This window comes from Cebidichthys violaceus, unplaced genomic scaffold (genome assembly GCF_023349555.1).
Source record: "Cebidichthys violaceus isolate CVI_PGR_0920_01 unplaced genomic scaffold, fCebVio1.0.p SCAF_3, whole genome shotgun sequence".
NCBI classification, from domain to species: Eukaryota; Metazoa; Chordata; class Actinopteri; order Perciformes; family Stichaeidae; genus Cebidichthys; species Cebidichthys violaceus.
In genome coordinates this window covers 22,587,873-22,613,897 of record NW_027176483.1, presented here as the reverse complement: position 1 = coordinate 22,613,897, position 26,025 = coordinate 22,587,873, and the positions used below count along the sequence as shown (strand labels likewise).

The 26,025-nt window shown below is 43.3% G+C and overlaps 1 protein-coding gene and 28 non-coding genes across 29 annotated transcripts; 1 reads left to right on the top strand and 28 right to left on the bottom strand.

Annotated features, from left to right (window-relative positions):
* Positions 1 to 687: 687 nt before the first annotated feature.
* Positions 688 to 8,257, top strand: LOC137880869 (uncharacterized). Its single transcript, XM_068722413.1, has 10 exons — positions 688 to 741; positions 2,086 to 2,784; positions 2,927 to 2,998; positions 3,097 to 3,168; positions 3,664 to 3,717; positions 3,816 to 3,923; positions 4,134 to 4,208; positions 4,300 to 5,410; positions 5,620 to 6,755; positions 7,033 to 8,257. Exons 2-10 carry the CDS (start codon positions 2,091 to 2,093, stop codon positions 8,085 to 8,087), a joined length of 4,377 nt encoding a protein of 1,458 aa, XP_068578514.1. The 5' UTR covers positions 688 to 741; positions 2,086 to 2,090; the 3' UTR covers positions 8,088 to 8,257.
* A 1,600-nt stretch (positions 8,258 to 9,857) lies between these two features.
* On the bottom strand, positions 9,858 to 9,929 carry trnaq-uug (transfer RNA glutamine (anticodon UUG)). Its single transcript has one exon. It is a non-coding gene; the product is annotated as a tRNA-Gln (tRNA).
* A 984-nt stretch (positions 9,930 to 10,913) lies between these two features.
* Positions 10,914 to 10,985, bottom strand: trnak-uuu (transfer RNA lysine (anticodon UUU)). The gene has a single exon. It is a non-coding gene; the product is annotated as a tRNA-Lys (tRNA).
* A 504-nt stretch (positions 10,986 to 11,489) lies between these two features.
* Positions 11,490 to 11,561, bottom strand: trnaq-uug (transfer RNA glutamine (anticodon UUG)). Its single transcript has one exon. It is a non-coding gene; the product is annotated as a tRNA-Gln (tRNA).
* Positions 11,562 to 12,065: 504 nt separating this feature from the next.
* Positions 12,066 to 12,137, bottom strand: trnaq-uug (transfer RNA glutamine (anticodon UUG)). The gene has a single exon. It is a non-coding gene; the product is annotated as a tRNA-Gln (tRNA).
* Positions 12,138 to 12,641: 504 nt separating this feature from the next.
* Positions 12,642 to 12,713, bottom strand: trnaq-uug (transfer RNA glutamine (anticodon UUG)). The gene has a single exon. It is a non-coding gene; the product is annotated as a tRNA-Gln (tRNA).
* Positions 12,714 to 13,200: 487 nt separating this feature from the next.
* On the bottom strand, positions 13,201 to 13,272 carry trnaq-uug (transfer RNA glutamine (anticodon UUG)). Its single transcript has one exon. It is a non-coding gene; the product is annotated as a tRNA-Gln (tRNA).
* A 504-nt stretch (positions 13,273 to 13,776) lies between these two features.
* On the bottom strand, positions 13,777 to 13,848 carry trnaq-uug (transfer RNA glutamine (anticodon UUG)). The gene has a single exon. It is a non-coding gene; the product is annotated as a tRNA-Gln (tRNA).
* A 504-nt stretch (positions 13,849 to 14,352) lies between these two features.
* Positions 14,353 to 14,424, bottom strand: trnaq-uug (transfer RNA glutamine (anticodon UUG)). The gene has a single exon. It is a non-coding gene; the product is annotated as a tRNA-Gln (tRNA).
* Positions 14,425 to 14,928: 504 nt separating this feature from the next.
* trnaq-uug (transfer RNA glutamine (anticodon UUG)) lies at positions 14,929 to 15,000 on the bottom strand. The gene has a single exon. It is a non-coding gene; the product is annotated as a tRNA-Gln (tRNA).
* Positions 15,001 to 15,487: 487 nt separating this feature from the next.
* On the bottom strand, positions 15,488 to 15,559 carry trnaq-uug (transfer RNA glutamine (anticodon UUG)). The gene has a single exon. It is a non-coding gene; the product is annotated as a tRNA-Gln (tRNA).
* A 504-nt stretch (positions 15,560 to 16,063) lies between these two features.
* trnaq-uug (transfer RNA glutamine (anticodon UUG)) lies at positions 16,064 to 16,135 on the bottom strand. The gene has a single exon. It is a non-coding gene; the product is annotated as a tRNA-Gln (tRNA).
* Positions 16,136 to 16,639: 504 nt separating this feature from the next.
* Positions 16,640 to 16,711, bottom strand: trnaq-uug (transfer RNA glutamine (anticodon UUG)). Its single transcript has one exon. It is a non-coding gene; the product is annotated as a tRNA-Gln (tRNA).
* Positions 16,712 to 17,215: 504 nt separating this feature from the next.
* trnaq-uug (transfer RNA glutamine (anticodon UUG)) lies at positions 17,216 to 17,287 on the bottom strand. Its single transcript has one exon. It is a non-coding gene; the product is annotated as a tRNA-Gln (tRNA).
* A 487-nt stretch (positions 17,288 to 17,774) lies between these two features.
* trnaq-uug (transfer RNA glutamine (anticodon UUG)) lies at positions 17,775 to 17,846 on the bottom strand. Its single transcript has one exon. It is a non-coding gene; the product is annotated as a tRNA-Gln (tRNA).
* A 504-nt stretch (positions 17,847 to 18,350) lies between these two features.
* Positions 18,351 to 18,422, bottom strand: trnaq-uug (transfer RNA glutamine (anticodon UUG)). The gene has a single exon. It is a non-coding gene; the product is annotated as a tRNA-Gln (tRNA).
* A 487-nt stretch (positions 18,423 to 18,909) lies between these two features.
* Positions 18,910 to 18,981, bottom strand: trnaq-uug (transfer RNA glutamine (anticodon UUG)). Its single transcript has one exon. It is a non-coding gene; the product is annotated as a tRNA-Gln (tRNA).
* Positions 18,982 to 19,485: 504 nt separating this feature from the next.
* On the bottom strand, positions 19,486 to 19,557 carry trnaq-uug (transfer RNA glutamine (anticodon UUG)). The gene has a single exon. It is a non-coding gene; the product is annotated as a tRNA-Gln (tRNA).
* A 487-nt stretch (positions 19,558 to 20,044) lies between these two features.
* Positions 20,045 to 20,116, bottom strand: trnaq-uug (transfer RNA glutamine (anticodon UUG)). Its single transcript has one exon. It is a non-coding gene; the product is annotated as a tRNA-Gln (tRNA).
* Positions 20,117 to 20,620: 504 nt separating this feature from the next.
* On the bottom strand, positions 20,621 to 20,692 carry trnaq-uug (transfer RNA glutamine (anticodon UUG)). Its single transcript has one exon. It is a non-coding gene; the product is annotated as a tRNA-Gln (tRNA).
* A 487-nt stretch (positions 20,693 to 21,179) lies between these two features.
* Positions 21,180 to 21,251, bottom strand: trnaq-uug (transfer RNA glutamine (anticodon UUG)). The gene has a single exon. It is a non-coding gene; the product is annotated as a tRNA-Gln (tRNA).
* Positions 21,252 to 21,738: 487 nt separating this feature from the next.
* Positions 21,739 to 21,810, bottom strand: trnaq-uug (transfer RNA glutamine (anticodon UUG)). Its single transcript has one exon. It is a non-coding gene; the product is annotated as a tRNA-Gln (tRNA).
* A 487-nt stretch (positions 21,811 to 22,297) lies between these two features.
* trnaq-uug (transfer RNA glutamine (anticodon UUG)) lies at positions 22,298 to 22,369 on the bottom strand. Its single transcript has one exon. It is a non-coding gene; the product is annotated as a tRNA-Gln (tRNA).
* A 504-nt stretch (positions 22,370 to 22,873) lies between these two features.
* On the bottom strand, positions 22,874 to 22,945 carry trnaq-uug (transfer RNA glutamine (anticodon UUG)). Its single transcript has one exon. It is a non-coding gene; the product is annotated as a tRNA-Gln (tRNA).
* Positions 22,946 to 23,432: 487 nt separating this feature from the next.
* trnaq-uug (transfer RNA glutamine (anticodon UUG)) lies at positions 23,433 to 23,504 on the bottom strand. Its single transcript has one exon. It is a non-coding gene; the product is annotated as a tRNA-Gln (tRNA).
* Positions 23,505 to 24,008: 504 nt separating this feature from the next.
* trnaq-uug (transfer RNA glutamine (anticodon UUG)) lies at positions 24,009 to 24,080 on the bottom strand. Its single transcript has one exon. It is a non-coding gene; the product is annotated as a tRNA-Gln (tRNA).
* A 487-nt stretch (positions 24,081 to 24,567) lies between these two features.
* On the bottom strand, positions 24,568 to 24,639 carry trnaq-uug (transfer RNA glutamine (anticodon UUG)). The gene has a single exon. It is a non-coding gene; the product is annotated as a tRNA-Gln (tRNA).
* A 504-nt stretch (positions 24,640 to 25,143) lies between these two features.
* Positions 25,144 to 25,215, bottom strand: trnaq-uug (transfer RNA glutamine (anticodon UUG)). Its single transcript has one exon. It is a non-coding gene; the product is annotated as a tRNA-Gln (tRNA).
* A 504-nt stretch (positions 25,216 to 25,719) lies between these two features.
* On the bottom strand, positions 25,720 to 25,791 carry trnaq-uug (transfer RNA glutamine (anticodon UUG)). Its single transcript has one exon. It is a non-coding gene; the product is annotated as a tRNA-Gln (tRNA).
* Between the last annotated feature and the right edge of the window lie 234 nt (positions 25,792 to 26,025).

Below are 26,025 nucleotides of genomic sequence, written 5' to 3'. Positions count from 1 at the left end.
ATCACGGAAACAGCAGAGCTGAACTCTCTAAACGTTCTCCATTCATTCTCTATGGTAGTTCTCATCACTACGGGTGTAAAACATATTTTGGCCACAAACAGGATTTTGGCGGCGCTGTTTCTCACTTAAACGAGACCTCGTTTTAACGTCTGAGTGTCAGACAGCAGCTCACAGAATACAAACCAGACCCGAAGTCAACTATATGTCAAACTAGTAATATAATAATGAGTCCCTGTTGGTGAATCAACTCACTATTAAGGTGGACCCTCTGAGATCGTACAGGTCTGTAGCTCCAGCTTTAATCTCCTGTCAGTCTTCACCACGGGCTTAGCCTTAAGACGTATGATTCGTTGCTTTACTCTCTAAAAAACATGGAAATACATAAAAAAAAAAAAAAATAAACATACAAAAAAAGAAAATAAATGTACTCCCCGTCGGGGAATCGAACCCCGGTCTTCCGCGCGGCACCCGGGGATTCTTTAGCTAAAAGTCCCTAAACCGTTTCCCATTCATTTTCAATGGTAGTCCTAAACCAGTACGGATGTAATATATTTTTGGCCATCAGCAGCGCTGTGGAGCCAAAAGGACGTAATGTGTTCGGCTGGCCGCTAGTTGCGCTTTGGAGCCGTTTCGCGAGTGACAGACTTTCTCCGGTGTTTGTCAGTCAGTCGCAGCCTGGAAAGAGCATCGACCTCCCGCATTTTCCTAGAACTCTTCGCTGTGTGGACGCTACGTTAAACGGTAAGTCATTAAGATGAATAGCAATGAATTAAAATGTCATTATAATTAGTCTGGGCTGTCTGACATTCACTTGAACGCTAAAAAGATAAAGTGAGTCGTCTTTCTTCAGTGTTATTGTGTTGAAGTCGGACTTCTGTATGAGTTTGTTACCTTACATGCTAACGTAACGTAACCTGAAGCCGTTAACGGTTCATACCGGTTCATTCATGTCCGACTTTGTTGTGTTTTTTTGGCCGAAATTACCACAAGTTAATACGAACGTGCATTCAAATATATAGGTTAGCATTTACTGCTGTCCGATGAATATAGAGGCTGACCAGCGGCCGGTTAAGGTTAAGGTGAACGTTAGATATACTCTGTTACTTTACATACACGTAACGAAAAAACAACGAGCTATGACCGGACCCGGTGCTTCATTTGAATCACGTAACGTTAAATAAACACGCACGTCTCCGTTGGATCACGTCACGTATCGTCATTAATGCACGTAGTTCATAGTTACGTACATTAACTGCTCCACTGTTTGACATTAGTTACTAGTTACTTAGCAGATAGGACATCAGACAAAATATACTCAACTAATAAATGATGATGTGTTATTACAGATTACACTACCAGCAGTATATCAAGTCATTAAAGTGATGAACACATTAATACCTCAATAATTATAATACTATAATATAATGTATATTATTCTGCATTATGAGTTTATTTTTTGTACTTTTACTTAAGTAAGACTTTGAGTAAGTACGATTTAAATGCAGGACTTTTACTTGTAAAAGAGTATTTACACCATGTAGTGGTATTAATAATAATATTATTTTTTTTACTGAAGTACAAGGCCTATATACTTTCTCCATCACTGTTAAAATCAGAGATCACCAGAATATGATGATGTTGTTGTTTATTACATCGTATAATCTCTATTGCATGTTTGTTTGGGAGGGTGAAAAGGTGAATTGAGTTCCGAGCATTTCTTGATAAGACACTTCACACTTCATTGTTACTTCAGTCACATGACCGGGGGTCGTAAATGAAGGTGTGACTCCCCACTAGGCTGAGCTTCCTTCACCTCCCAAGTTCTTTTCCATCAGTCGTTCAAAGGCTTTCACCCACAGGGGGTCTGCCATTGAAGTGTAAATCAATCGCTGACTCAACAAGCACAGAGTTCATGTCAAATTGACAGGAACAGGCACTGAAGGTCCACACATGATCAACAACATCACATGTTAGGCTGATATACTAACCTCCTAAACCCTATCTATTAACATCTGTTATGAAAACAATGGCTGTCCATAAGGTAGTAATAGACTTATTCATATATTCTACTCTTTGTCATTACAGGTAAAATGCACAAACAGTTTTTTTTCCCTGGGAGAATGACGGTTACGTTCCGTAAGGGACCACTGGGATTTCTCCGTCAGGATCCGACTGATGCAGCCAAAGTCCTCAAAGACAACCCGTCTCTACAGGACAAGTCTGCAGCTGTGAAGGAGGAGCTGGTCAGACAGAATGCTCTGACTGTGGTCCGCCAGAGAGGAGGGGATGCCTCAGATAGAACTGAGGTGACTGGAGACTACATCCTGCAGTTTGGGAAGTACAAGGGCAAGTCCTTCCGCTGGCTCCTGGAGAATGACATTGGGTACACCATCTACCTAATCAGGAACCAGCAAAAGGAGGAGGCTGCAGGAGTGTTCATGGCAGCGGGGCACAGCAAGGACAGCCTGCTGTCATTTGTGAGCTATTCCCTCAGCTTTCAAGAAATCCAGTCTCTTCTCAGCTATGAGGAACAAAAGCCAGCTGTGACAGCAGCAGCAGCATCGGAGGATGACCAGCTGGTTGGTTTTGGCTCTCGTGCCAACAACACCTGGAGAGAGATTTGGCACAGCAGAGGTGATGGCTATGCATCTTTTATACTAAAGAAAAGCTGTGCTCCAGGGACGAAGATGCAGAAAATCCAGGTGTACCTCCAGAAGAAGCTGCATCCACCCTCTGGCTCCTCTGTGATGACACAACGTTCACCTGCTCCTGCTGAAGCCATGGGTGGGTCTGGTTTCCTGTTTGTTTTAGAGAGATGTACACGCTGTCATACACACCATCATTCCAGTCATTTAAGTCATACCCGCCCACGTACAAGAAGATATTCATTTAATGACATTCTGATTCTTGTCTGTTTGCATCTCAGTGATGGATGAAGATGAAGAGCTGGAGAGAGGGATGCTGAGTATCTCTCCTTCAAAGCAACAAGTGCAGTGCTGTGAGTAAACAGTTGCTGTCTTTTGTTTCTTTGTTTCTACCACCTGAAGATGTATTCTATTCAGTATATATGATATATTTTTTGTTTGTGTTTAACAGCTGTTTCTGCATCATCATCGTCATCATCATCATCTACAGCCAGACAACAGCAGGCTTCAGGAAGAAAAAGAGGTTTTTCACCAAAAACGTTCTGCCGTCAACTGACAGCCCTGGGACCATGAATTCTTATCCCACATGAAGCATGACTTGAGCCGTTCTCATGTTGACCATGTTCTGGTCCTGTTTGTGTTTTGGTGTTCTACTTGTTGTCCTAGTGACTATGAATTGATACCAGTCATGATGAGGGTACGTATCACTTTTTGTTTTCTTATATGGATAAAAAGAAAAAATATGTATGCATGTGAAACTTCTGTGTTACTAACACCTGAATGCATGTGTTTGAAGTGTGCCATGTTGCTTCACTTGCCTAGGTTACATCATACTGAATATTAACCCATCGAAACATAAACACACGTGTATGAATGAAGTATATTCTTTATATATTAATGTGAGAAACAGTCTGTTTCATTGGATAAGGCTGAGAAAGGCAGGTGAAGTAACCATACTAACAGTAGTGTTTGTATGTTGTCAAAATATAAATGACTGACATGTTTTTTTCTGTTGTAGAACCATCTGCTGCACTGGCTGCACCAACTCCTCTGAAGGGTTCACAAGTAGATGGTAAATGCATCTAACGTTTAAAGATATCCGTCATATTCACTGTGCTCATATCCGTTATAAAGCATTGGTTCTGGTTTGTGATCCTTCTCTCCTTGCAGCCGCCGCTCTAACTGTGAAGAGACCGGTGCCTGTTCCCCAGGAGCTCATGTGTCTGCTGCCAGAAGGACCGGCTCGTCCATCAACAGAAGCGACTGTCACAGTTCCTGGTGTGCATTATTTGACCTGTATTTGCATCTTAAAAATATCCATATGTAGTGTCCATCAATACTGTTGTTAATTCTTTAAAGTCTGTTTTAGACTTACTGCTGCACTGTATACAGTAACATGACATCTACACTACAGTGTAGATGTCATGTTACATTCTTGCTTCATGTTACTGTCAATAATAATAATAACATGTTTAATATTCTCTATAGTGTCAGAGGCCCCCCGGATTTCTCCTGAGACGTCTGCAGAGCCCGGTCAACTGTCACCTGCACAGAGAGATCAACGTTAGTATTAGAATGTGTTTCATGGCAAAAAGATTAAATCAAGTCGCACCAAAATGGTACTAATTAGCCCTGTTTATTCTTGTCTGACTAGGTGAGCCATTACCCAGGCCGTTAGCTGTGCCCACCCGTCCTCCTCCACAGCTCCCTGGCTACGACCAGGAAGTCAGCCAGTGGACCTGTTCACAGCAGCAGAGGATCTGGATGAAGACAGAGCTGGAATCCATGGGTCTCTGGCCGGGCTCCTTTCCTGTGCGCAACCTCATGAAGATGGTGTCATTGTGGCGTCTCCCTCCCCAGCCAGAATTAATTGACAGCGTCTCAGATCTTCCTTCCCCAAAGTACTTTCAGCTCCATCCCTTCTTCATATGGAAGCCAGAGAATGAGAACTTGATGGCTAGACTGAGGAACAATTACACTCTGCCGTGCATTGAAGGTTGTGCCCGGCCTCAAGTTGTCTCTGCAGGTGTTGGTAGACCTCGTGCGATTGTCGGTGTCACTGGACAGTACTACCTGTTGTCATCCAGGCTGTGCTGCAAAGTGTGCAGGAAGAGGTGGTACGCTGACAACCCAGTGTGGCTGGACAAACTCCCAAAGAGGTTCACAAACCTGTTGCCAGCAGTACTGACCTACAAGAAGGCCATTTGTAAATCGGTCATGGACGAGCTCAGGCGGACAGGCAACTCACCCACCGACATGGCAAAGCAGATCATGGAGATGATGCACCTGAAATTTGAACGTGCTCACCTGGCCTACCTCCTCAGCTGCCAAAACATCATGGATGCTGAGGCAGGAAAGTACGACCAAAGAACCATCACTCAGTTCATCAGGCAGGAAACCAAGCCAGCTCCCTTCGGAGAGTACGCTGATCCAGTTGGCTGGAACGGGATCTCTGTGTCTGCTCACTACCTGACCGACTGCCTGCTGCACGAGTACCAACACCAGGAGAGTGCCATAAAAAAACTCCTGCAGGGCACCTTTGGACAGGCTCTCCGCTCAGACCACACACGCAAAGTTGCGAGGAAGGTCACCTTTTCATCCGGCACCATGTCCTCGTATGCGGTCATGAATGAGAACTGGATGATCCTTTCATGGGTGATGGTGCAGTCGGAGACAGAGAAGTCCCTGAAGCCCATGTACGAGGGACTAGCACAGCGCTACAGCACTGCAGGCATAGAGAAGGCACAATACCAGTGGGTAGACAGGTAAATTATAATCAGTACTTTTTACCATCATTGGTGACACAAACAGCTCAGAATCACACTTACATTGCTTTTCATATTTCCAGTTTGATGACAGAAAATCCCTTTGCATTCATTTTATTGTGACGACCATATACACTGGACTACACATGGTGGTTGATATGACTACTTTAACATTCATGGCTATACTTTGTCTATATTTTTTCTTTCAGGGATTGCTGTGCAGCATTTAAGGTGGCTGAATCGTTTGCAGGAGAGCATCTGAACTGGGATTCTTGGAGAACAACTGATGCCATTGTTGCCGGGGCCACTTCTGGTAACCTGCTGAACACCTGTGCATCAAGATCCCACTTCAGTGCAAACATAACTATCAAGCTGGACTTATTCCACTGCATGAGGCGGTTCCTCCGTGAGTGTGTGTCAGAGCATCATGCCCTGTACAGCTCTTTTGCTCAGTTCCTGTCTGCAGCTTTTTCTGTGGTGGATCAGGAAGACCTGCAGAGGCTTAAAGCTGCATATGCCTTCTGTGGAATTCAGCCTGCCAACCCAACCAAGCTCCACATTCGCGAGCACTGCAGGACCAGGATTCCACAGCCTGAGGAGCTCATCAAGAGGGTTGAGGGAGTTTTCCAGCAGTTTCACCTTGCGAGTGATCCAAATGGCACTCCTCTCTTCAAGCCCTCAATGCTGAAGGCATGGCGGATTCAGCGGGTGCACATCCTGCGAAGTTGCCTGAGTGATCCTGTGGTGGAAGGAGGGACTTTGTACAGGTATGGAGGAACACTGCAGCTGAACCATATGCAGGGTGAAGGGGCCAAAGTTCCTGTTTGGATCCCCATCAGAGGCACGTCTCAGCAGGAGGGCTATCACTTCCACCAGGCTCAGTGGGTCACTGGAACACGTGTTTCCACAGAGCTGTTTCAAGCTCAGGGGATGACTGGGGTGGCACGGTGGAACTACCAGCGCCTGGTGGACTTGAAGCAGCCAGGCGTTCACCTCCCAGCTGTCTTTGATCCGGCATTGATTGCACAGCTCAACGCGGTCTCTGAACGGGTGTTGGGGCAGGTCAAGTATCCAGCTTTTCATCTCACTGGTAGAGACACTGGAGAGAAGTTTGGCCTGGAATACGTTGAGCCTGGTTGCCGCCCAGTTCTTCTAGACTGGGACAAGCACAGGAGCAAGACAGACTCCGCCCAGGCCCAGAATTCACCTCCTCAAAGCGGCCCGCCCGCTGCCCAGACTGCGCTTCCTCAGTCATCCTCAATGGCACCGCCCAAGTTGCTTCAGTTTTCTCCATGCCCTGCTGCTGATTCTGCTGCCAAACCAGAAGTGAATCCCACTACAACAGGTAAACATCTAACAGACAGACAAAGTAGTGCACCAGACTTCAGTTGGTAGTAACTCGATTTTATTCATATTTAATGACAAGCGTAATGGATGATTCACTTTTCCTTTTTTACGCGATGTGACAATATTGTGCAATTGAAAACATGTACAAAAACATACCAGTCAGCCATTTATCTAAAAGCGGAAAGTGTGTTTTCACCCATACAAGTGTATGAATTAGGGCTTTTCCCTTCTGTAGGTCAGAATGTCTTATTGTACTCTGTCTTTTGTTTTTATAGAAACCACACGTTGGCCGTCTCTGCCCCTGCTGTCCTCACCAACTGGCGCCCGCACTGGACCTGTGAAGACAGGAGGGAGAGTTTTTGTGTTGGACCACAAGCGATGGCCGGCCCCCATGAAGGCAGCCATCGACAACCTGCTCAATATTCACCGTGGGCAGAAGGACATGCTCAGGCTTGTGGACCAGGACTATGCTGCTCTAGTTCACAACTCCTGTACAGACCCCAACAGCATGCTCCACCCAACAACAAAATTGCACATCTCACTGTATGTAAAGCACCTGAGCAAATTATTAAACACCAGCTCATCTTTGAACATCAGCCCAGAAAAACTGCAAGAGAGGCAGGAACTCTGGCACTCTCTGACAGAGGGCAGTGAGACCACCAGTGTGCCAGTTGTGACCATGCCCGTTGCAGTCATTAACCCGCCTCCACCTGTTCAGACCCTGACTCAAGCCTCCATTGAGGAAATGGTACGAAACATCATGGAGAAACAGCAGCAGCAACAACAACAACAACAACAACAACAACAGTCAAAGGAAAAAAAGACCCAGACAAAAAGGTGTCTTTCTTGTGGTCAGCCAAAGTCCAGGTATGAGAATGATGGTTCTTCTATCCACTTCTTCTTCCAGCAGGGCCCTGTCAGATACTTTTACTGCTCCACGAAAGTTTTTAAAGTTTATGGTGCAGACGGTCTGACAAACCCAAGAATGCCCTTTGTCGACTTTGCAGAGACAAAGTTCTTTCAGCTGGAACTGGATGCAACAAGGAAAAGGGTGGAGGAGAGAGGACAGCAGAAGAGGAAGAGGACTGAATCCAAGCCCACAGGTCGTAAGTGCGGATTCTGTAAGATGGAACTGAAGCAGGGCCCAAACAGTCCTCATGTTCATACGGGGTTCCCTGGACTAACAGGGAAGTACATTTACTGCCCTGGTAAAGTCTTTTCCTTTTACAAAGACCAGGGCATGGAGAAGCAGATGACCTGGACTGAGTTCCAGAGGTCTCCTTTTTATGAGACAGAAAAAAAGAGATGGGAGGTTGAAAAGGGAAAATAAGAGACATGAGTGTTTTGTCGTGTATATACTGTATATATTTGCTCATTTTTTACTGGATTTATTATTATATTTGTTGTACATATTTGTGTTGTGTATTTGTGATCTTGCACTATGGGCTCTGTGTTCAACATTTACTGTCCCTGTTGTGTTTAATAAATATATTTTGTTCACTAATGTTTACATGTCTCATTAATAAGTGAATCATTATAGTGAACAGTAAATAAATATTTAATTGAAGTAATTAAGTGATTGCAATTTAAATGTTCATAATTAGGAAAACTGCAATATAATAGGTTAATAGCCATAAATAAATCATGCACTTGATAATATGTCTGCCACTACAATCTAGTGATAATCAGTAAATGTTAAAGTTGGATACACATTTCTTGATTCATAAATAGCTCTTTATCATTGATGAGTGGCTTTGCCCCAACTGAGACTCGAACCTGCGTCCAGGAGCTGAAACCAGCACTGTGAAAGTGGACTTTGAGCACCTTGGACAGCGTTAATAATGCTACAATTTCATTGGCTGTCAGCGTATGCCAACTATACGCGACTGGCCCCCGCGTGACAGGCGGAGATACTGTCCACTATACTAACGAGGAAGGGCCTGGTACTACACGTGACCCGGAAGTAAATGTATTTGACTAAATGAGGAGTCATGCTTCGGAACGAGGACTACAACTGTAATGGCAGCTTCACTTGTTCACTCAAGCAAGAAACAAAACGGCACGAGCACGTTTCCGAGCAGTAGCTTGTCTTAACATCTGGTTTCAAATGCACAGCTAACAGCATGAAAGCAAAGCTAACGGTTACAATGCTAATGCTAACGGCTAATCGCGATTAGCAACACAACTTGTTTTACTCTAACATTTAGTCAAAGTGTAGAAAACAACACACAGACTCGTGTTTACCTCTTGGAGATCACAAAGCTCCAAACCACAGGATGACTGGTCGTCAGCCACTGACGTCATGAACGTTATTGCTCTCTTAGATATTCACGGTTCACTTAACGATGATGAACACCTGGCACCTGGCCGCAGACCACTAAGCCCCGCCCCTTCTACCTGAGAGTGTGATTGGATTGGCTGTTGGTTTCAGGACAAGCCAATTAAACAAAGACAAAACAAAGATTGACATGTTATACTGCTACATTTTAGGTTGTTTAATACACATGCTGGATCAGTACACATCAAACTAACTATGCTCATTACCATCTCTCAGAGAGAGGAAGAGAGAGAGAGAGAGAGAGAGAGAGAGAGAGAGAGAGAGAGAGAGAGAGAGACAGAGAGACAAATAGAGAGAGAGGGAGGGAGGGAGGGATGGATAGATAGATAGATAGATAGATAGATAGATAGATAGATAGATAGATATTATTAAAATTAACAAACTTAACAATAGTGCAAAGACTTAACCAAACAAAACAAACAAACAAAAGTAACGGTGTTATAGTCCAAGATGTTAAAGGTGTAAAAGATAATGACTCTCTTATTTCTATACGCTGTTTCCCCCTGAAAGAAGTAACAAGAAAGTAAAAAGTACAGTATGTACCTCTGAGGTGTAGTGCAGTAAAAAGGACTATATGTACCTCTGAGATGTAGGGCAGTATAAAGTACTATATGTACCTCTGAGATGTAGTACAGTAAAAAGTACAATATGTACCTCTGAGATGTAGTACAGCAAAAAGTACTATGTGTACCTCTGAGATGTAGTATGGGAACAGTATGACAGATATATAAGAATTTTGCAGCACACACCTTTTAATCTATAAGGTTCCACCGAGACTTGAACTCAGTTCACTGGATTCAAGGTCCAGAGTGCTGACCATTACACCATGGAACCCAGAGACCTGGCTTGTTGGTTAAGGTCGAAAGTAAATATATCAATAGTCAGTCATGTCTGCCAGATGACGTTTCCGTTTCTGGGATTTCTGTCATTATGGAAGGCCCATTTTTTGATGTCATTGTCGGCCTGCATGTGGTGGCTTGGCATTTTGTACATTTTATCGTTAATGTCTTTGATAATGAAGCCATTTGGGATTGGCATGTGGCTCTGCTTGGGCAGCCAAAATTCTTGTGGATGATCAAAGTTGAGGCTTGCAAATTAGACACTTTTGATGAACTCAAAGTTTGTGGAATACAAGACTTGCATTGTCTAACTTTTCTCCATATCACATTTGAGTTCGATTCCAGTATGGGAACAATATGACAGATATAAAAGAACTTGGCAGCTCGCACCTCTTAATCTATAAGGTTCTACCGAGACTTGAACTCAGATCACTGAATTCAAGGTTCAGAGTGCTGACTATTACACCATGGAACCCAGAGACCAGGCTTGTTGGTTAAGGTCGAAAGTAAATGTATCAATAGTCAGTCACGTCTGCCAGATGACGTTTCCGTTTCTGGGATTTCTGTCATTATGGAAGGCCCTATTTGTGCATTGGTGATATAGTGGCTAGCATAGCTGCCTTCAAAGTCTTCTACTTGGGCTCCATTTCCGGCCAATGCATTTTTTGATGTCATTGTCGGCATTTGTCAATTGATGGCCTGCATGTGGTGGCTTGGCATTTTGTACATTTTATCGTTAATGTCTTTGATAATGAAGCCATTTGGGATTGGCATGTGGCTCTGCTTGGGCAGACAAAATGTCTTGTGGATTATCAAAGTAGAGCCTTTAAAATTAGATACTTTTGATGAACTCAAAGTTTGTGGAATACAGGACTTGCATTGTCTAACTTTTCTCCATATCACATTTGAGTTCGATTCCAGCATGGGAACAATATGACGGGTATATAAGAATTTTACTGCACGCACCTCTTAATTGACAAGGTTCCACCGAGACTTTAACTCGGATCACTGGATTAAAAGTCCAGAGTGCTGACCATTACACCACGGAACCCAGAGACCAGGCTTGTTGGTTAGGGTCGAAAGTAAATGTATCAATAGTCAGTCACGTTTGCCAGATGACGTTTCCGTTTCTGGGATTTCTGTCATTATGGAAGGCCCCATTTGTGCATTGGTGATATAGTGGCTAGCATAGCTGCCTTCAAAGTCTTTTACTTGGGCTCCATTTCCGGCCAATGCATTTTTTGATGTCATTGTCGGCATGTGTCAATTGATGGCCTGCATGTGGTGGCTTGGCATTTTGTACATTTTATCGTTAATGTCTTTGATAATGAAGCCATTTGGGATTGGCATGTGGCTCTCCTTGGGCAGCCAAAATGTCTTGTGGATGATCAAAGTTGAGGCTTGCAAATTAAACACTTTTGATGAACTCAAAGTTTGTGGAATACAAGACTTGCATTGTCTAACTTTTCTCCATATCACATTTGAGTTTGATTCCAGCATGGGAACAATATGACGGGTATATAAGAATTTTACTGCACGCACCTCTTAATTGACAAGGTTCCACCGAGACTTGAACTCGGATCACTGGATTCAAAGTCCAGAGTGCTGACCATTACACCATGGAACCCAGAGACCAGGCTTGTTGGTTAGGGTCGAAAGTAAATGTATCAATAGTCAGTCACGTCTGCCAGATGACGTTTCCGTTTCTGGGATTTCTGTCATTATGGAAGGCCCTATTTGTGCATTGGTGATATAGTGGCAAGCATAGCTGCCTTCAAACACGTCAACTTGGGCTCCATTTCCGGCCAATACATTGTTTGATGTCATTGTCGGCATTTGTCAATTGATGGCCTGCATGTGGTGGCTTGGCATTTCGTACATTTTATCGTTAATGTCTTTGATAATGAAGCCATTTGGGATTGGCATGTGGCTCTGCTTGGGCAGACAAAATGTCTTGTGGATGATCAAAGTAGAGCCTTTAAAATTAGATACTTTTGATGAACTCAAAGTTTGTGGAATACAGGACTTGCATTGTCTAACTTTTCTCCATATCACATTTGAGTTTGATTCCAGCATGGGAACAATATGACGGGTATATAAGAATTTCACTGCACGCACCTCTTAATTGACAAGGTTCCACCGAGACTTGAACTCGGATCACTGGATTCAAAGTCCAGAGTGCTGACCATTACACCATGGAACCCAGAGACCAGGCTTGTTGGTTAGGGTCGAAAGTAAATGTATCAATAGTCAGTCACGTCTGCCAGATGACGTTTCCGTTTCTGGGATTTCTGTCATTATGGAAGGCCCTATTTGTGCATTGGTGATATAGTGGCAAGCATAGCTGCCTTCAAACACGTCAACTTGGGCTCCAGTTCCGACCAATGCATTGTTTGATGTCATTGTTGGCATGTGTCAATTGATGGCCTGCATGTGGTGGCTTGGCATGTTTTACATTTTATCGTTAATGTCTTTGATAATGAAGCCATTTCAGATTGGCATGTGGCTCTGCTTGGGCAGCCAAACTGTCTTGTGGATGATCAAAGTTGAGGCTTGCAAAGTAGACACTTTTGATGAACTCAAAGTTTGCGGAATACAGGACTTGCATTGTCTAACTTTTCTCCATATCACATTTGAGTTCTATTCCAGTATGGGAACAATATGACAGATATAAAAGAATTTCGCAGCTCTCACCTCTTAATCTATAAGGTCCCACCGAGACTTGAACTCAGATCACTGGATTCAAGGTCCAGAGTGCTGACCATTACACCATGGAACCCAGAGACCAGGCTTGTTGGCTAAGGTCGAAAGTAAATGTATCAATAGTCAGTCACGTCTGCCAGATGACGTTTCCGTTTCTGGGATTTCTGTCATTATGGAAGGCCCTATTTGTGCATTGGTGATATAGTGGCTAGCATAGCTGCCTTCAAAGTCTTCTACTTGGGCTCCATTTCCGGCCAATGCATTTTTTGATGTCATTGTCGGCCTGCATGTGGTGGCTTGGCCTTTTGTACATTTTATCGTTAATGTCTTTGATAATGAAGCCATTTGGGATTGGCATGTGGCTCTGCTTGGGCAGCCAAAATGTCTTGTGGATGATCAAAGTTGAGGCTTGCAAATTAGACACTTTTGATGAACTCAAAGTTTGTGGAATACAAGACTTGCATTGTCTAACTTTTCTCCATATCACATTTGAGTTCGATTCCAGCATGGGAACAATATGACGGGTATATAAGAATTTCACTGCATGCACCTCTTAATTGACAAGGTTCCACCGAGACTTGAACTCGGATCACTGGATTCAAAGTCCAGAGTGCTGACCATTACACCATGGAACCCAGAGACCAAGCTTGTTGGTTAAAGCCGAAAGTAAATGTATCAATAGTCAGTCACGTCTGCCAGATGACGTTTCCGTTTCTGGGATTTCTGTCATTATGGAAGGCCCTATTTGTGCATTGGTGATATAGTGGCAAGCATAGCTGCCTTCAAACACGTCTACTTGGGCTCTATTTCCGGCCAATACATTGTTTGATGTCATTGTCGGCATTTGTCAATTGATGGCCTGCATGTGGTGGCTTGGCATTTCGTACATTTTATCGTTAATGTCTTTGATAATGAAGCCATTTGGGATTGGCATGTGGCTCTGCTTGGGCAGACAAAATGTCTTGTGGATGATCAAAGTAGAGCCTTTAAAATTAGATACTTTTGATGAACTCAAAGTTTGTGGAATACAGGACTTGCATTGTCTAACTTTTCTCCATATCACATTTGAGTTCGATTCCAGCATGGGAACAATATGACGGGTATATAAGAATTTTACTGCACGCACCTCTTAATTGACAAGGTTCCACCGAGACTTGAACTCAGATCACTGGATTCAAAGTCCAGAGTGCTGACCATTACACCATGGAACCCAGAGACCAGGCTTGTTGGTTAGGGTCGAAAGTAAATGTATCAATAGTCAGTCACGTCTGCCAGATGACGTTTCCGTTTCTGGGATTTCTGTCATTATGGAAGGCCCTATTTGTGCATTGGTGATATAGTGGCAAGCATAGCTGCCTTCAAACACGTCTACTTGGGCTCCATTTCCGGCCAATACATTGTTTGATGTCATTGTCGGCATTTGTCAATTTATGGCCTGCATGTGGTGGCTTGGCATTTCGTACATTTTATCGTTAATGTCTTTGATAATGAAGCCATTTGGGATTGGCATGTGGCTCTGCTTGGGCAGACAAAATGTCTTGTGGATGATCAAAGTAGAGCCTTTAAAATTAGATACTTTTGATGAACTCAAAGTTTGTGGAATACAGGACTTGCATTGTCTAACTTTTCTCCATATCACATTTGAGTTTGATTCCAGCATGGGAACAATATGACGGGTATATAAGAATTTTACTGCACGCACCTCTTAATTGACAAGGTTCCACCGAGACTTGAACTCGGATCACTGGATTCAAGGTTCAGAGTGCTGACCATTACACCATGGAACCCAGAGACCAGGCGTGTTGGTTAGGGTCGAAAGTAAATGTATCAATAGTCAGTCACGTTTGCCAGATGACGTTTCCGTTTCTGGGATTTCTGTCATTATGGAAGGCCCTATTTGTGCATTGGTGATATAGTGGCTAGCATAGCTGCCTTCAAACACGTCTACTTGGGCTCCATTTCCGGCCAATACATTTTTTGATGTCATTGTCGGCATGTGTCAATTGATGGCCTGCATGTGGTGGCTTGGCATTTTGTACATTTTATCGTTAATGTCTTTGATAATGAAGCCATTTGGGATTGGTATGTTGCTGTGCTTAGGCAGCCAAAATGTCTTGTGGATGATCAAAGTTGAGGCTTGCAAAGTACACACTTTTGATGAACTCAAAGTTTGTGGACTACAGGACTTGCATTGTCGAACTTTTCTCCATATCACATTTGAGTTCTATTCCAGTATGGGAACAATATGACAGATATAAAAGAATTTCGCAGCTCTCACCTCTTAATCTATAAGGTCCCACCGAGACTTGAACTCAGATCACTGGATTCAAGGTCCAGAGTGCTGACCATTACACCATGGAACCCAGAGACCAGGCTTGTTGGCTAAGGTCGAAAGTAAATGTATCAATAGTCAGTCACGTCTGCCAGATGACGTTTCCGTTTCTGGGATTTCTGTCATTATGGAAGGCCCTATTTGTGCATTGGTGATATAGTGGCTAGCATAGCTGCCTTCAAAGTCTTCTACTTGGGCTCCATTTCCGGCCAATGCATTTTTTGATGTCATTGTCGGCCTGCATGTGGTGGCTTGGCCTTTTGTACATTTTATCGTTAATGTCTTTGATAATGAAGCCATTTGGGATTGGCATGTGGCTCTGCTTGGGCAGCCAAAATGTCTTGTGGATGATCAAAGTTGAGGCTTGCAAATTAGACACTTTTGATGAACTCAAAGTTTGTGGAATACAAGACTTGCATTGTCTAACTTTTCTCCATATCACATTTGAGTTCGATTCCAGCATGGGAACAATATGACGGGTATATAAGAATTTCACTGCACGCACCTCTTAATTGACAAGGTTCCACTGAGACTTGAACTCGGATCACTGGATTCAAAGTCCAGAGTGCTGACCATTACACCATGGAACCCAGAGACCAGGCTTGTTGGTTAGGGTCGAAAGTAAATATATCAATAGTCAGTCACGTCTGCCAGATGACGTTTCCGTTTCTGGGATTTCTGTCATTATGGAAGGCCCTATTTGTGCATTAGTGATATAGTGGCGAGCATAACTGCCTTCAAACACGTCTACTTGGGCTCCATTTCCGGCCAATGCATTGTTTGATGTCATTGTTGGCATGTGTCAATTGATGGCCTGCATGTGGTGGCTTGGCATGTTGTACATTTTATCGTTAATGTCTTTGATAATGAAGCCATTTCAGATTGGCATGTGGCTCTGCTTGGGCAGCCAAACTGTCTTGTGGATGATCAAAGTTGAGGCTTGCAAAGTAGACACTTTTGATGAACTCAAAGTTTGCGGAATACAGGACTTGCATTGTCTAACTTTTCTCCATATCACATTTGAGTTCTATTCCAGCATGGGAACAATATGACGGGTATATAAGAATTTTGCAGCACGCACCTCTTAATTGACGAGGATCCACCGAGACTTGAACTCGGATCACTGGATTCAAAGTCCAGAGTGCTGACCATTACACCATGGAACCCAGAGACCAGGCTTGTTGGTTAAAGCCGAAAGTAAATGTATCAATAGTCAGTCACGTCTGCCAGATGACGTTTCCGTTTCTGGGATTTCTGTCATTATGGAAGGCCCTATTTGTGCATTGGTGATATAGTGGCAAGCATAGCTGCCTTCAAACACGTCTACTTGGGCTCCATTTCCGGCCAATACATTGTTTGATGTCATTGTCGGCATTTGTCAATTGATGGCCTGCATGTGGTGGCTTGGCATTTCGTACATTTTATCGTTAATGTCTTTGATAATGAAGCCATTTGGGATTGGCATGTGGCTCTGCTTGGGCAGACAAAATGTCTTGTGGATGATCAAAGTAGAGCCTTTAAAATTAGATACTTTTGATGAACTCAAAGTTTGTGGAATACAGGACTTGCATTGTCTAACTTTTCTCCATATCACATTTGAGTTTGATTCCAGCATGGGAACAATATGACGGGTATATAAGAATTTTACTGCACGCACCTCTTAATTGACAAGGTTCCACCGAGACTTGAACTCGGATCACTGGATTCAAGGTTCAGAGTGCTGACCATTACACCATGGAACCCAGAGACCAGGCGTGTTGGTTAGGGTCGAAAGTAAATGTATCAATAGTCAGTCACGTTTGCCAGATGACGTTTCCGTTTCTGGGATTTCTGTCATTATGGAAGGCCCTATTTGTGCATTGGTGATATAGTGGCTAGCATAGCTGCCTTCAAACACGTCTACTTGGGCTCCATTTCCGGCCAATACATTTTTTGATGTCATTGTCGGCATGTGTCAATTGATGGCCTGCATGTGGTGGCTTGGCATTTTGTACATTTTATCGTTAATGTCTTTGATAATGAAGCCATTTGGGATTGGTATGTTGCTGTGCTTAGGCAGCCAAAATGTCTTGTGGATGATCAAAGTTGAGGCTTGCAAAGTACACACTTTTGATGAACTCAAAGTTTGTGGACTACAGGACTTGCATTGTCGAACTTTTCTCCATATCACATTTGAGTTCTATTCCAGTATGGGAACAATATGACAGATATAAAAGAATTTCGCAGCTCTCACCTCTTAATCTATAAGGTCCCACCGAGACTTGAACTCAGATCACTGGATTCAAGGTCCAGAGTGCTGACCATTACACCATGGAACCCAGAGACCAGGCTTGTTGGCTAAGGTCGAAAGTAAATGTATCAATAGTCAGTCACGTCTGCCAGATGACGTTTCCGTTTCTGGGATTTCTGTCATTATGGAAGGCCCTATTTGTGCATTGGTGATATAGTGGCTAGCATAGCTGCCTTCAAAGTCTTCTACTTGGGCTCCATTTCCGGCCAATGCATTTTTTGATGTCATTGTCGGCCTGCATGTGGTGGCTTGGCCTTTTGTACATTTTATCGTTAATGTCTTTGATAATGAAGCCATTTGGGATTGGCATGTGGCTCTGCTTGGGCAGCCAAAATGTCTTGTGGATGATCAAAGTTGAGGCTTGCAAATTAGACACTTTTGATGAACTCAAAGTTTGTGGAATACAAGACTTGCATTGTCTAACTTTTCTCCATATCACATTTGAGTTCGATTCCAGCATGGGAACAATATGACGGGTATATAAGAATTTCACTGCACGCACCTCTTAATTGACAAGGTTCCACTGAGACTTGAACTCGGATCACTGGATTCAAAGTCCAGAGTGCTGACCATTACACCATGGAACCCAGAGACCAGGCTTGTTGGTTAGGGTCGAAAGTAAATATATCAATAGTCAGTCACGTCTGCCAGATGACGTTTCCGTTTCTGGGATTTCTGTCATTATGGAAGGCCCTATTTGTGCATTAGTGATATAGTGGCGAGCATAACTGCCTTCAAACACGTCTACTTGGGCTCCATTTCCGGCCAATGCATTGTTTGATGTCATTGTTGGCATGTGTCAATTGATGGCCTGCATGTGGTGGCTTGGCATGTTGTACATTTTATCGTTAATGTCTTTGATAATGAAGCCATTTCAGATTGGCATGTGGCTCTGCTTGGGCAGCCAAACTGTCTTGTGGATGATCAAAGTTGAGGCTTGCAAAGTAGACACTTTTGATGAACTCAAAGTTTGTGGAATACAAGACTTGCATTGTCTAACTTTTCTCCATATCACATTTGAGTTTGATTCCAGCATGGGAACAATATGACGGGTATATAAGAATTTTACTGCACGCACCTCTTAATTGACAAGGTTCCACCGAGACTTGAACTCGGATCACTGGATTCAAGGTTCAGAGTGCTGACCATTACACCATGGAACCCAGAGACCAGGCGTGTTGGTTAGGGTCGAAAGTAAATGTATCAATAGTCAGTCACGTTTGCCAGATGACGTTTCCGTTTCTGGGATTTCTGTCATTATGGAAGGCCCTATTTGTGCATTGGTGATATAGTGGCTAGCATAGCTGCCTTCAAAGTCTTCTACTTGGGCTCCATTTCCGGCCAATGCATTTTTTGATGTCATTGTCGGCCTGCATGTGGTGGCTTGGCCTTTTGTACATTTTATCGTTAATGTCTTTGATAATGAAGCCATTTGGGATTGGCATGTGGCTCTGCTTGGGCAGCCAAAATGTCTTGTGGATGATCAAAGTTGAGGCTTGCAAATTAGACACTTTTGATGAACTCAAAGTTTGTGGAATACAAGACTTGCATTGTCTAACTTTTCTCCATATCACATTTGAGTTCGATTCCAGCATGGGAACAATATGACGGGTATATAAGAATTTCACTGCACGCACCTCTTAATTGACAAGGTTCCACTGAGACTTGAACTCGGATCACTGGATTCAAAGTCCAGAGTGCTGACCATTACACCATGGAACCCAGAGACCAGGCTTGTTGGTTAGGGTCGAAAGTAAATATATCAATAGTCAGTCACGTCTGCCAGATGACGTTTCCGTTTCTGGGATTTCTGTCATTATGGAAGGCCCTATTTGTGCATTAGTGATATAGTGGCGAGCATAACTGCCTTCAAACACGTCTACTTGGGCTCCATTTCCGGCCAATGCATTGTTTGATGTCATTGTTGGCATGTGTCAATTGATGGCCTGCATGTGGTGGCTTGGCATGTTGTACATTTTATCGTTAATGTCTTTGATAATGAAGCCATTTCAGATTGGCATGTGGCTCTGCTTGGGCAGCCAAACTGTCTTGTGGATGATCAAAGTTGAGGCTTGCAAAGTAGACACTTTTGATGAACTCAAAGTTTGCGGAATACAGGACTTGCATTGTCTAACTTTTCTCCATATCACATTTGAGTTCTATTCCAGCATGGGAACAATATGACGGGTATATAAGAATTTTGCAGCACGCACCTCTTAATTGACGAGGATCCACCGAGACTTGAACTCGGATCACTGGATTCAAAGTCCAGAGTGCTGACCATTACACCATGGAACCCAGAGACCAGGCTTGTTGGTTAAAGCCGAAAGTAAATGTATCAATAGTCAGTCACGTCTGCCAGATGACGTTTCCGTTTCTGGGATTTCTGTCATTATGGAAGGCCCTATTTGTGCATTGGTGATATAGTGGCAAGCATAACTGCCTTCAAAGTCTTCTACTTGGGCTCCATTTCCGGCCAATGCATTTTTTGATGTCATTGTCGGCCTGCATGTGGTGGCTTGGCCTTTTGTACATTTTATCGTTAATGTCTTTGATAATGAAGCCATTTGGGATTGGCATGTGGCTCTGCTTGGGCAGACAAAATGTCTTGTGGATGATCAAAGTTGAGGCTTGCAAATTAGACACTTTTGATGAACTCAAAGTTTGTGGAATACAGGACTTGCATTGTCTAACTTTTCTCCATATCACATTTGAGTTCGATTCCAGCATGGGAACAATATGACGGGTATATAAGGATTTTACTGCACGCACCTCTTAATTGACAAGGTTCCACCGAGACTTGAACTCAGATCACTGGATTCAAAGTCCAGAGTGCTGACCATTACACCATGGAACCCAGAGACCAGGCTTGTTGGTTAGGGTCGAAAGTAAATGTATCAATAGTCAGTCACGTCTGCCAGATGACGTTTCCGTTTCTGGGATTTCTGTCATTATGGAAGGCCCTATTTGTGCATTGGTGATATAGTGGCAAGCATAGCTGCCTTCAAACACGTCTACTTGGGCTCCATTTCCGGCCAATACATTGTTTGATGTCATTGTCGGCATTTGTCAATTTATGGCCTGCATGTGGTGGCTTGGCATTTCGTACATTTTATCGTTAATGTCTTTGATAATGAAGCCATTTGGGATTGGCATGTGGCTCTGCTTGGGCAGACAAAATGTCTTGTGGATGATCAAAGTTGAGGCTTGCAAAGTACACACTTTTGATGAACTCAAAGTTTGTGGAATACAGGACTTGCATTGTCGAACTTTTCTCCATATCACATTTGAGTTCTATTCCAGTATGGGAACAATATGACAGATATAAAAGAATTTCGCAGCTCTCACCTCTTAATCTATAAGGTCCCACCGAGACTTGAACTCAGATCACTGGATTCAAGGTCCAGAGTGCTGACCATTACACCATGGAACCCAGAGACCAGGCTTGTTGGCTAAGGTCGAAAGTAAATGTATCAATAGTCAGTCACGTCTGCCAGATGACGTTTCCGTTTCTGGGATTTCTGTCATTATGGAAGGCCCTATTTGTGCATTGGTGATATAGTGGCTAGCATAGCTGCCTTCAAAGTCTTCTACTTGGGCTCCATTTCCGGCCAATGCATTTTTTGATGTCATTGTCGGCCTGCATGTGGTGGCTTGGCCTTTTGTACATTTTATCGTTAATGTCTTTGATAATGAAGCCATTTGGGATTGGCATGTGGCTCTGCTTGGACAGCCAAAATGTCTTGTGGATGATCAAAGTTGAGGCTTGCAAATTAGACACTTTTGATGAACTCAAAGTTTGTGGAATACAAGACTTGCATTGTCTAACTTTTCTCCATATCACATTTGAGTTCGATTCCAGCATGGGAACAATATGACGGGTATATAAGAATTTCACTGCATGCACCTCTTAATTGACAAGGTTCCACCGAGACTTGAACTCGGATCACTGGATTCAAAGTCCAGAGTGCTGACCATTACACCATGGAACCCAGAGACCAAGCTTGTTGGTTAAAGCCGAAAGTAAATGTATCAATAGTCAGTCACGTCTGCCAGATGACGTTTCCGTTTCTGGGATTTCTGTCATTATGGAAGGCCCTATTTGTGCATTGGTGATATAGTGGCAAGCATAACTGCCTTCAAAGTCTTCTACTTGGGCTCCATTTCCGGCCAATGCATTTTTTGATGTCATTGTCGGCCTGCATGTGGTGGCTTGGCCTTTTGTACATTTTATCGTTAATGTCTTTGATAATGAAGCCATTTGGGATTGGCATGTGGCTCTGCTTGGGCAGACAAAATGTCTTGTGGATGATCAAAGTTGAGGCTTGCAAAGTACACACTTTTGATGAACTCAAAGTTTGTGGACTACAGGACTTGCATTGTCGAACTTTTCTCCATATCACATTTGAGTTCTATTCCAGTATGGGAACAATATGACAGATATAAAAGAATTTAGCAGCTCTCACCTCTTAATCTATAAGGTCCCACTGAGACTTGAACTCAGATCACTGGATTCAAGGTCCAGAGTGCTGACCATTACACCATGGAACCCAGAGACCAGGCTTGTTGGCTAAGGTCGAAAGTAAATGTATCAATAGTCAGTCACGTCTGCCAGATGACGTTTCCGTTTCTGGGATTTCTGTCATTATGGAAGGCCCTATTTGTGCATTGGTGATATAGTGGCTAGCATAGCTGCCTTCAAAGTCTTCTACTTGGGCTCCATTTCCGGCCAATGCATTTTTTGATGTCATTGTCGGCCTGCATGTGGTGGCTTGGCCTTTTGTACATTTTATCGTTAATGTCTTTGATAATGAAGCCATTTGGGATTGGCATGTGGCTCTGCTTGGGCAGCCAAAATGTCTTGTGGATGATCAAAGTTGAGGCTTGCAAATTAGACACTTTTGATGAACTCAAAGTTTGTGGAATACAAGACTTGCATTGTCTAACTTTTCTCCATATCACATTTGAGTTCGATTCCAGCATGGGAACAATATGACGGGTATATAAGAATTTCACTGCACGCACCTCTTAATTGACAAGGTTCCACTGAGACTTGAACTCGGATCACTGGATTCAAAGTCCAGAGTGCTGACCATTACACCATGGAACCCAGAGACCAGGCTTGTTGGTTAGGGTCGAAAGTAAATATATCAATAGTCAGTCACGTCTGCCAGATGACGTTTCCGTTTCTGGGATTTCTGTCATTATGGAAGGCCCTATTTGTGCATTAGTGATATAGTGGCGAGCATAACTGCCTTCAAACACGTCTACTTGGGCTCCATTTCCGGCCAATGCATTGTTTGATGTCATTGTTGGCATGTGTCAATTGATGGCCTGCATGTGGTGGCTTGGCATGTTGTACATTTTATCGTTAATGTCTTTGATAATGAAGCCATTTCAGATTGGCATGTGGCTCTGCTTGGGCAGCCAAACTGTCTTGTGGATGATCAAAGTTGAGGCTTGCAAAGTAGACACTTTTGATGAACTCAAAGTTTGCGGAATACAGGACTTGCATTGTCTAACTTTTCTCCATATCACATTTGAGTTCTATTCCAGCATGGGAACAATATGACGGGTATATAAGAATTTTGCAGCACGCACCTCTTAATTGACGAGGATCCACCGAGACTTGAACTCGGATCACTGGATTCAAAGTCCAGAGTGCTGACCATTACACCATGGAACCCAGAGACCAGGCTTGTTGGTTAAAGCCGAAAGTAAATGTATCAATAGTCAGTCACGTCTGCCAGATGACGTTTCCGTTTCTGGGATTTCTGTCATTATGGAAGGCCCTATTTGTGCATTGGTGATATAGTGGCAAGCATAACTGCCTTCAAAGTCTTCTACTTGGGCTCCATTTCCGGCCAATGCATTTTTTGATGTCATTGTCGGCCTGCATGTGGTGGCTTGGCCTTTTGTACATTTTATCGTTAATGTCTTTGATAATGAAGCCATTTGGGATTGGCATGTGGCTCTGCTTGGGCAGACAAAATGTCTTGTGGATGATCAAAGTTGAGGCTTGCAAATTAGACACTTTTGATGAACTCAAAGTTTGTGGAATACAGGACTTGCATTGTCTAACTTTTCTCCATATCACATTTGAGTTCGATTCCAGCATGGGAACAATATGACGGGTATATAAGAATTTTACTGCACGCACCTCTTAATTGACAAGGTTCCACCGAGACTTGAACTCAGATCACTGGATTCAAAGTCCAGAGTGCTGACCATTACACCATGGAACCCAGAGACCAGGCTTGTTGGTTAGGGTCGAAAGTAAATGTATCAATAGTCAGTCACGTCTGCCAGATGACGTTTCCGTTTCTGGGATTTCTGTCATTATGGAAGGCCCTATTTGTGCATTGGTGATATAGTGGCAAGCATAGCTGCCTTCAAACACGTCTACTTGGGCTCCATTTCCGGCCAATACATTTTTTGATGTCATTGTCGGCATTTGTCAATTTATGGCCTGCATGTGGTGGCTTGGCATTTCGTACATTTTATCGTTAATGTCTTTGATAATGAAGCCATTTGGGATTGGCATGTGGCTCTGCTTGGGCAGACAAAATGTCTTGTGGATGATCAAAGTTGAGGCTTGCAAAGTACACACTTTTGATGAACTCAAAGTTTGTGGAATACAGGACTTGCATTGTCGAACTTTTCTCCATATCACATTTGAGTTCTATTCCAGTATGGGAACAATATGACAGATATAAAAGAATTTCGCAGCTCTCACCTCTTAATCTATAAGGTCCCACCGAGACTTGAACTCAGATCACTGGATTCAAGGTCCAGAGTGCTGACCATTACACCATGGAACCCAGAGACCAGGCTTGTTGGCTAAGGTCGAAAGTAAATGTATCAATAGTCAGTCACGTCTGCCAGATGACGTTTCCGTTTCTGGGATTTCTGTCATTATGGAAGGCCCTATTTGTGCATTGGTGATATAGTGGCTAGCATAGCTGCCTTCAAAGTCTTCTACTTGGGCTCCATTTCCGGCCAATGCATTTTTTGATGTCATTGTCGGCCTGCATGTGGTGGCTTGGCCTTTTGTACATTTTATCGTTAATGTCTTTGATAATGAAGCCATTTGGGATTGGCATGTGGCTCTGCTTGGGCAGCCAAAATGTCTTGTGGATGATCAAAGTTGAGGCTTGCAAATTAGACACTTTTGATGAACTCAAAGTTTGTGGAATACAAGACTTGCATTGTCTAACTTTTCTCCATATCACATTTGAGTTCGATTCCAGCATGGGAACAATATGACGGGTATATAAGAATTTCACTGCATGCACCTCTTAATTGACAAGGTTCCACCGAGACTTGAACTCAGATCACTGGATTCAAAGTCCAGAGTGCTGACCATTACACCATGGAACCCAGAGACCAAGCTCGTTGGTTAGGGTCGAAAGTAAATGTATCAATAGTCAGTCACGTCTGCCAGATGACGTTTCCGTTTCTGGGATTTCTGTCATTATGGAAGGCCCTATTTGTGCATTGGTGATATAGTGGCAAGCATAGCTGCCTTCAAACACGTCTACTTGGGCTCTATTTCCGGCCAATACATTGTTTGATGTCATTGTCGGCATTTGTCAATTGATGGCCTGCATGTGGTGGCTTGGCATTTCGTACATTTTATCGTTAATGTCTTTGATAATGAAGCCATTTGGGATTGGCATGTGGCTCTGCTTGGGCAGACAAAATGTCTTGTGGATGATCAAAGTAGAGCCTTTAAAATTAGATACTTTTGATGAACTCAAAGTTTGTGGAATACAGGACTTGCATTGTCTAACTTTTCTCCATATCACATTTGAGTTCGATTCCAGCATGGGAACAATATGACGGGTATATAAGAATTTTACTGCACGCACCTCTTAATTGACAAGGTTCCACCGAGACTTGAACTCAGATCACTGGATTCAAAGTCCAGAGTGCTGACCATTACACCATGGAACCCAGAGACCAGGCTTGTTGGTTAGGGTCGAAAGTAAATGTATCAATAGTCAGTCACGTCTGCCAGATGACGTTTCCGTTTCTGGGATTTCTGTCATTATGGAAGGCCCTATTTGTGCATTGGTGATATAGTGGCAAGCATAGCTGCCTTCAAACACGTCTACTTGGGCTCCATTTCCGGCCAATACATTGTTTGATGTCATTGTCGGCATTTGTCAATTTATGGCCTGCATGTGGTGGCTTGGCATTTCGTACATTTTATCGTTAATGTCTTTGATAATGAAGCCATTTGGGATTGGCATGTGGCTCTGCTTGGGCAGACAAAATGTCTTGTGGATGATCAAAGTTGAGGCTTGCAAAGTACACACTTTTGATGAACTCAAAGTTTGTGGAATACAAGACTTGCATTGTCTAACTTTTCTCCATATCACATTTGAGTTCGATTCCAGCATGGGAACAATATGACGGGTATATAAGAATTTCACTGCATGCACCTCTTAATTGACAAGGTTCCACCGAGACTTGAACTCGGATCACTGGATTCAAAGTCCAGAGTGCTGACCATTACACCATGGAACCCAGAGACCAAGCTTGTTGGTTAAAGCCGAAAGTAAATGTATCAATAGTCAGTCACGTCTGCCAGATGACGTTTCCGTTTCTGGGATTTCTGTCATTATGGAAGGCCCTATTTGTGCATTGGTGATATAGTGGCAAGCATAACTGCCTTCAAAGTCTTCTACTTGGGCTCCATTTCCGGCCAATGCATTTTTTGATGTCATTGTCGGCCTGCATGTGGTGGCTTGGCCTTTTGTA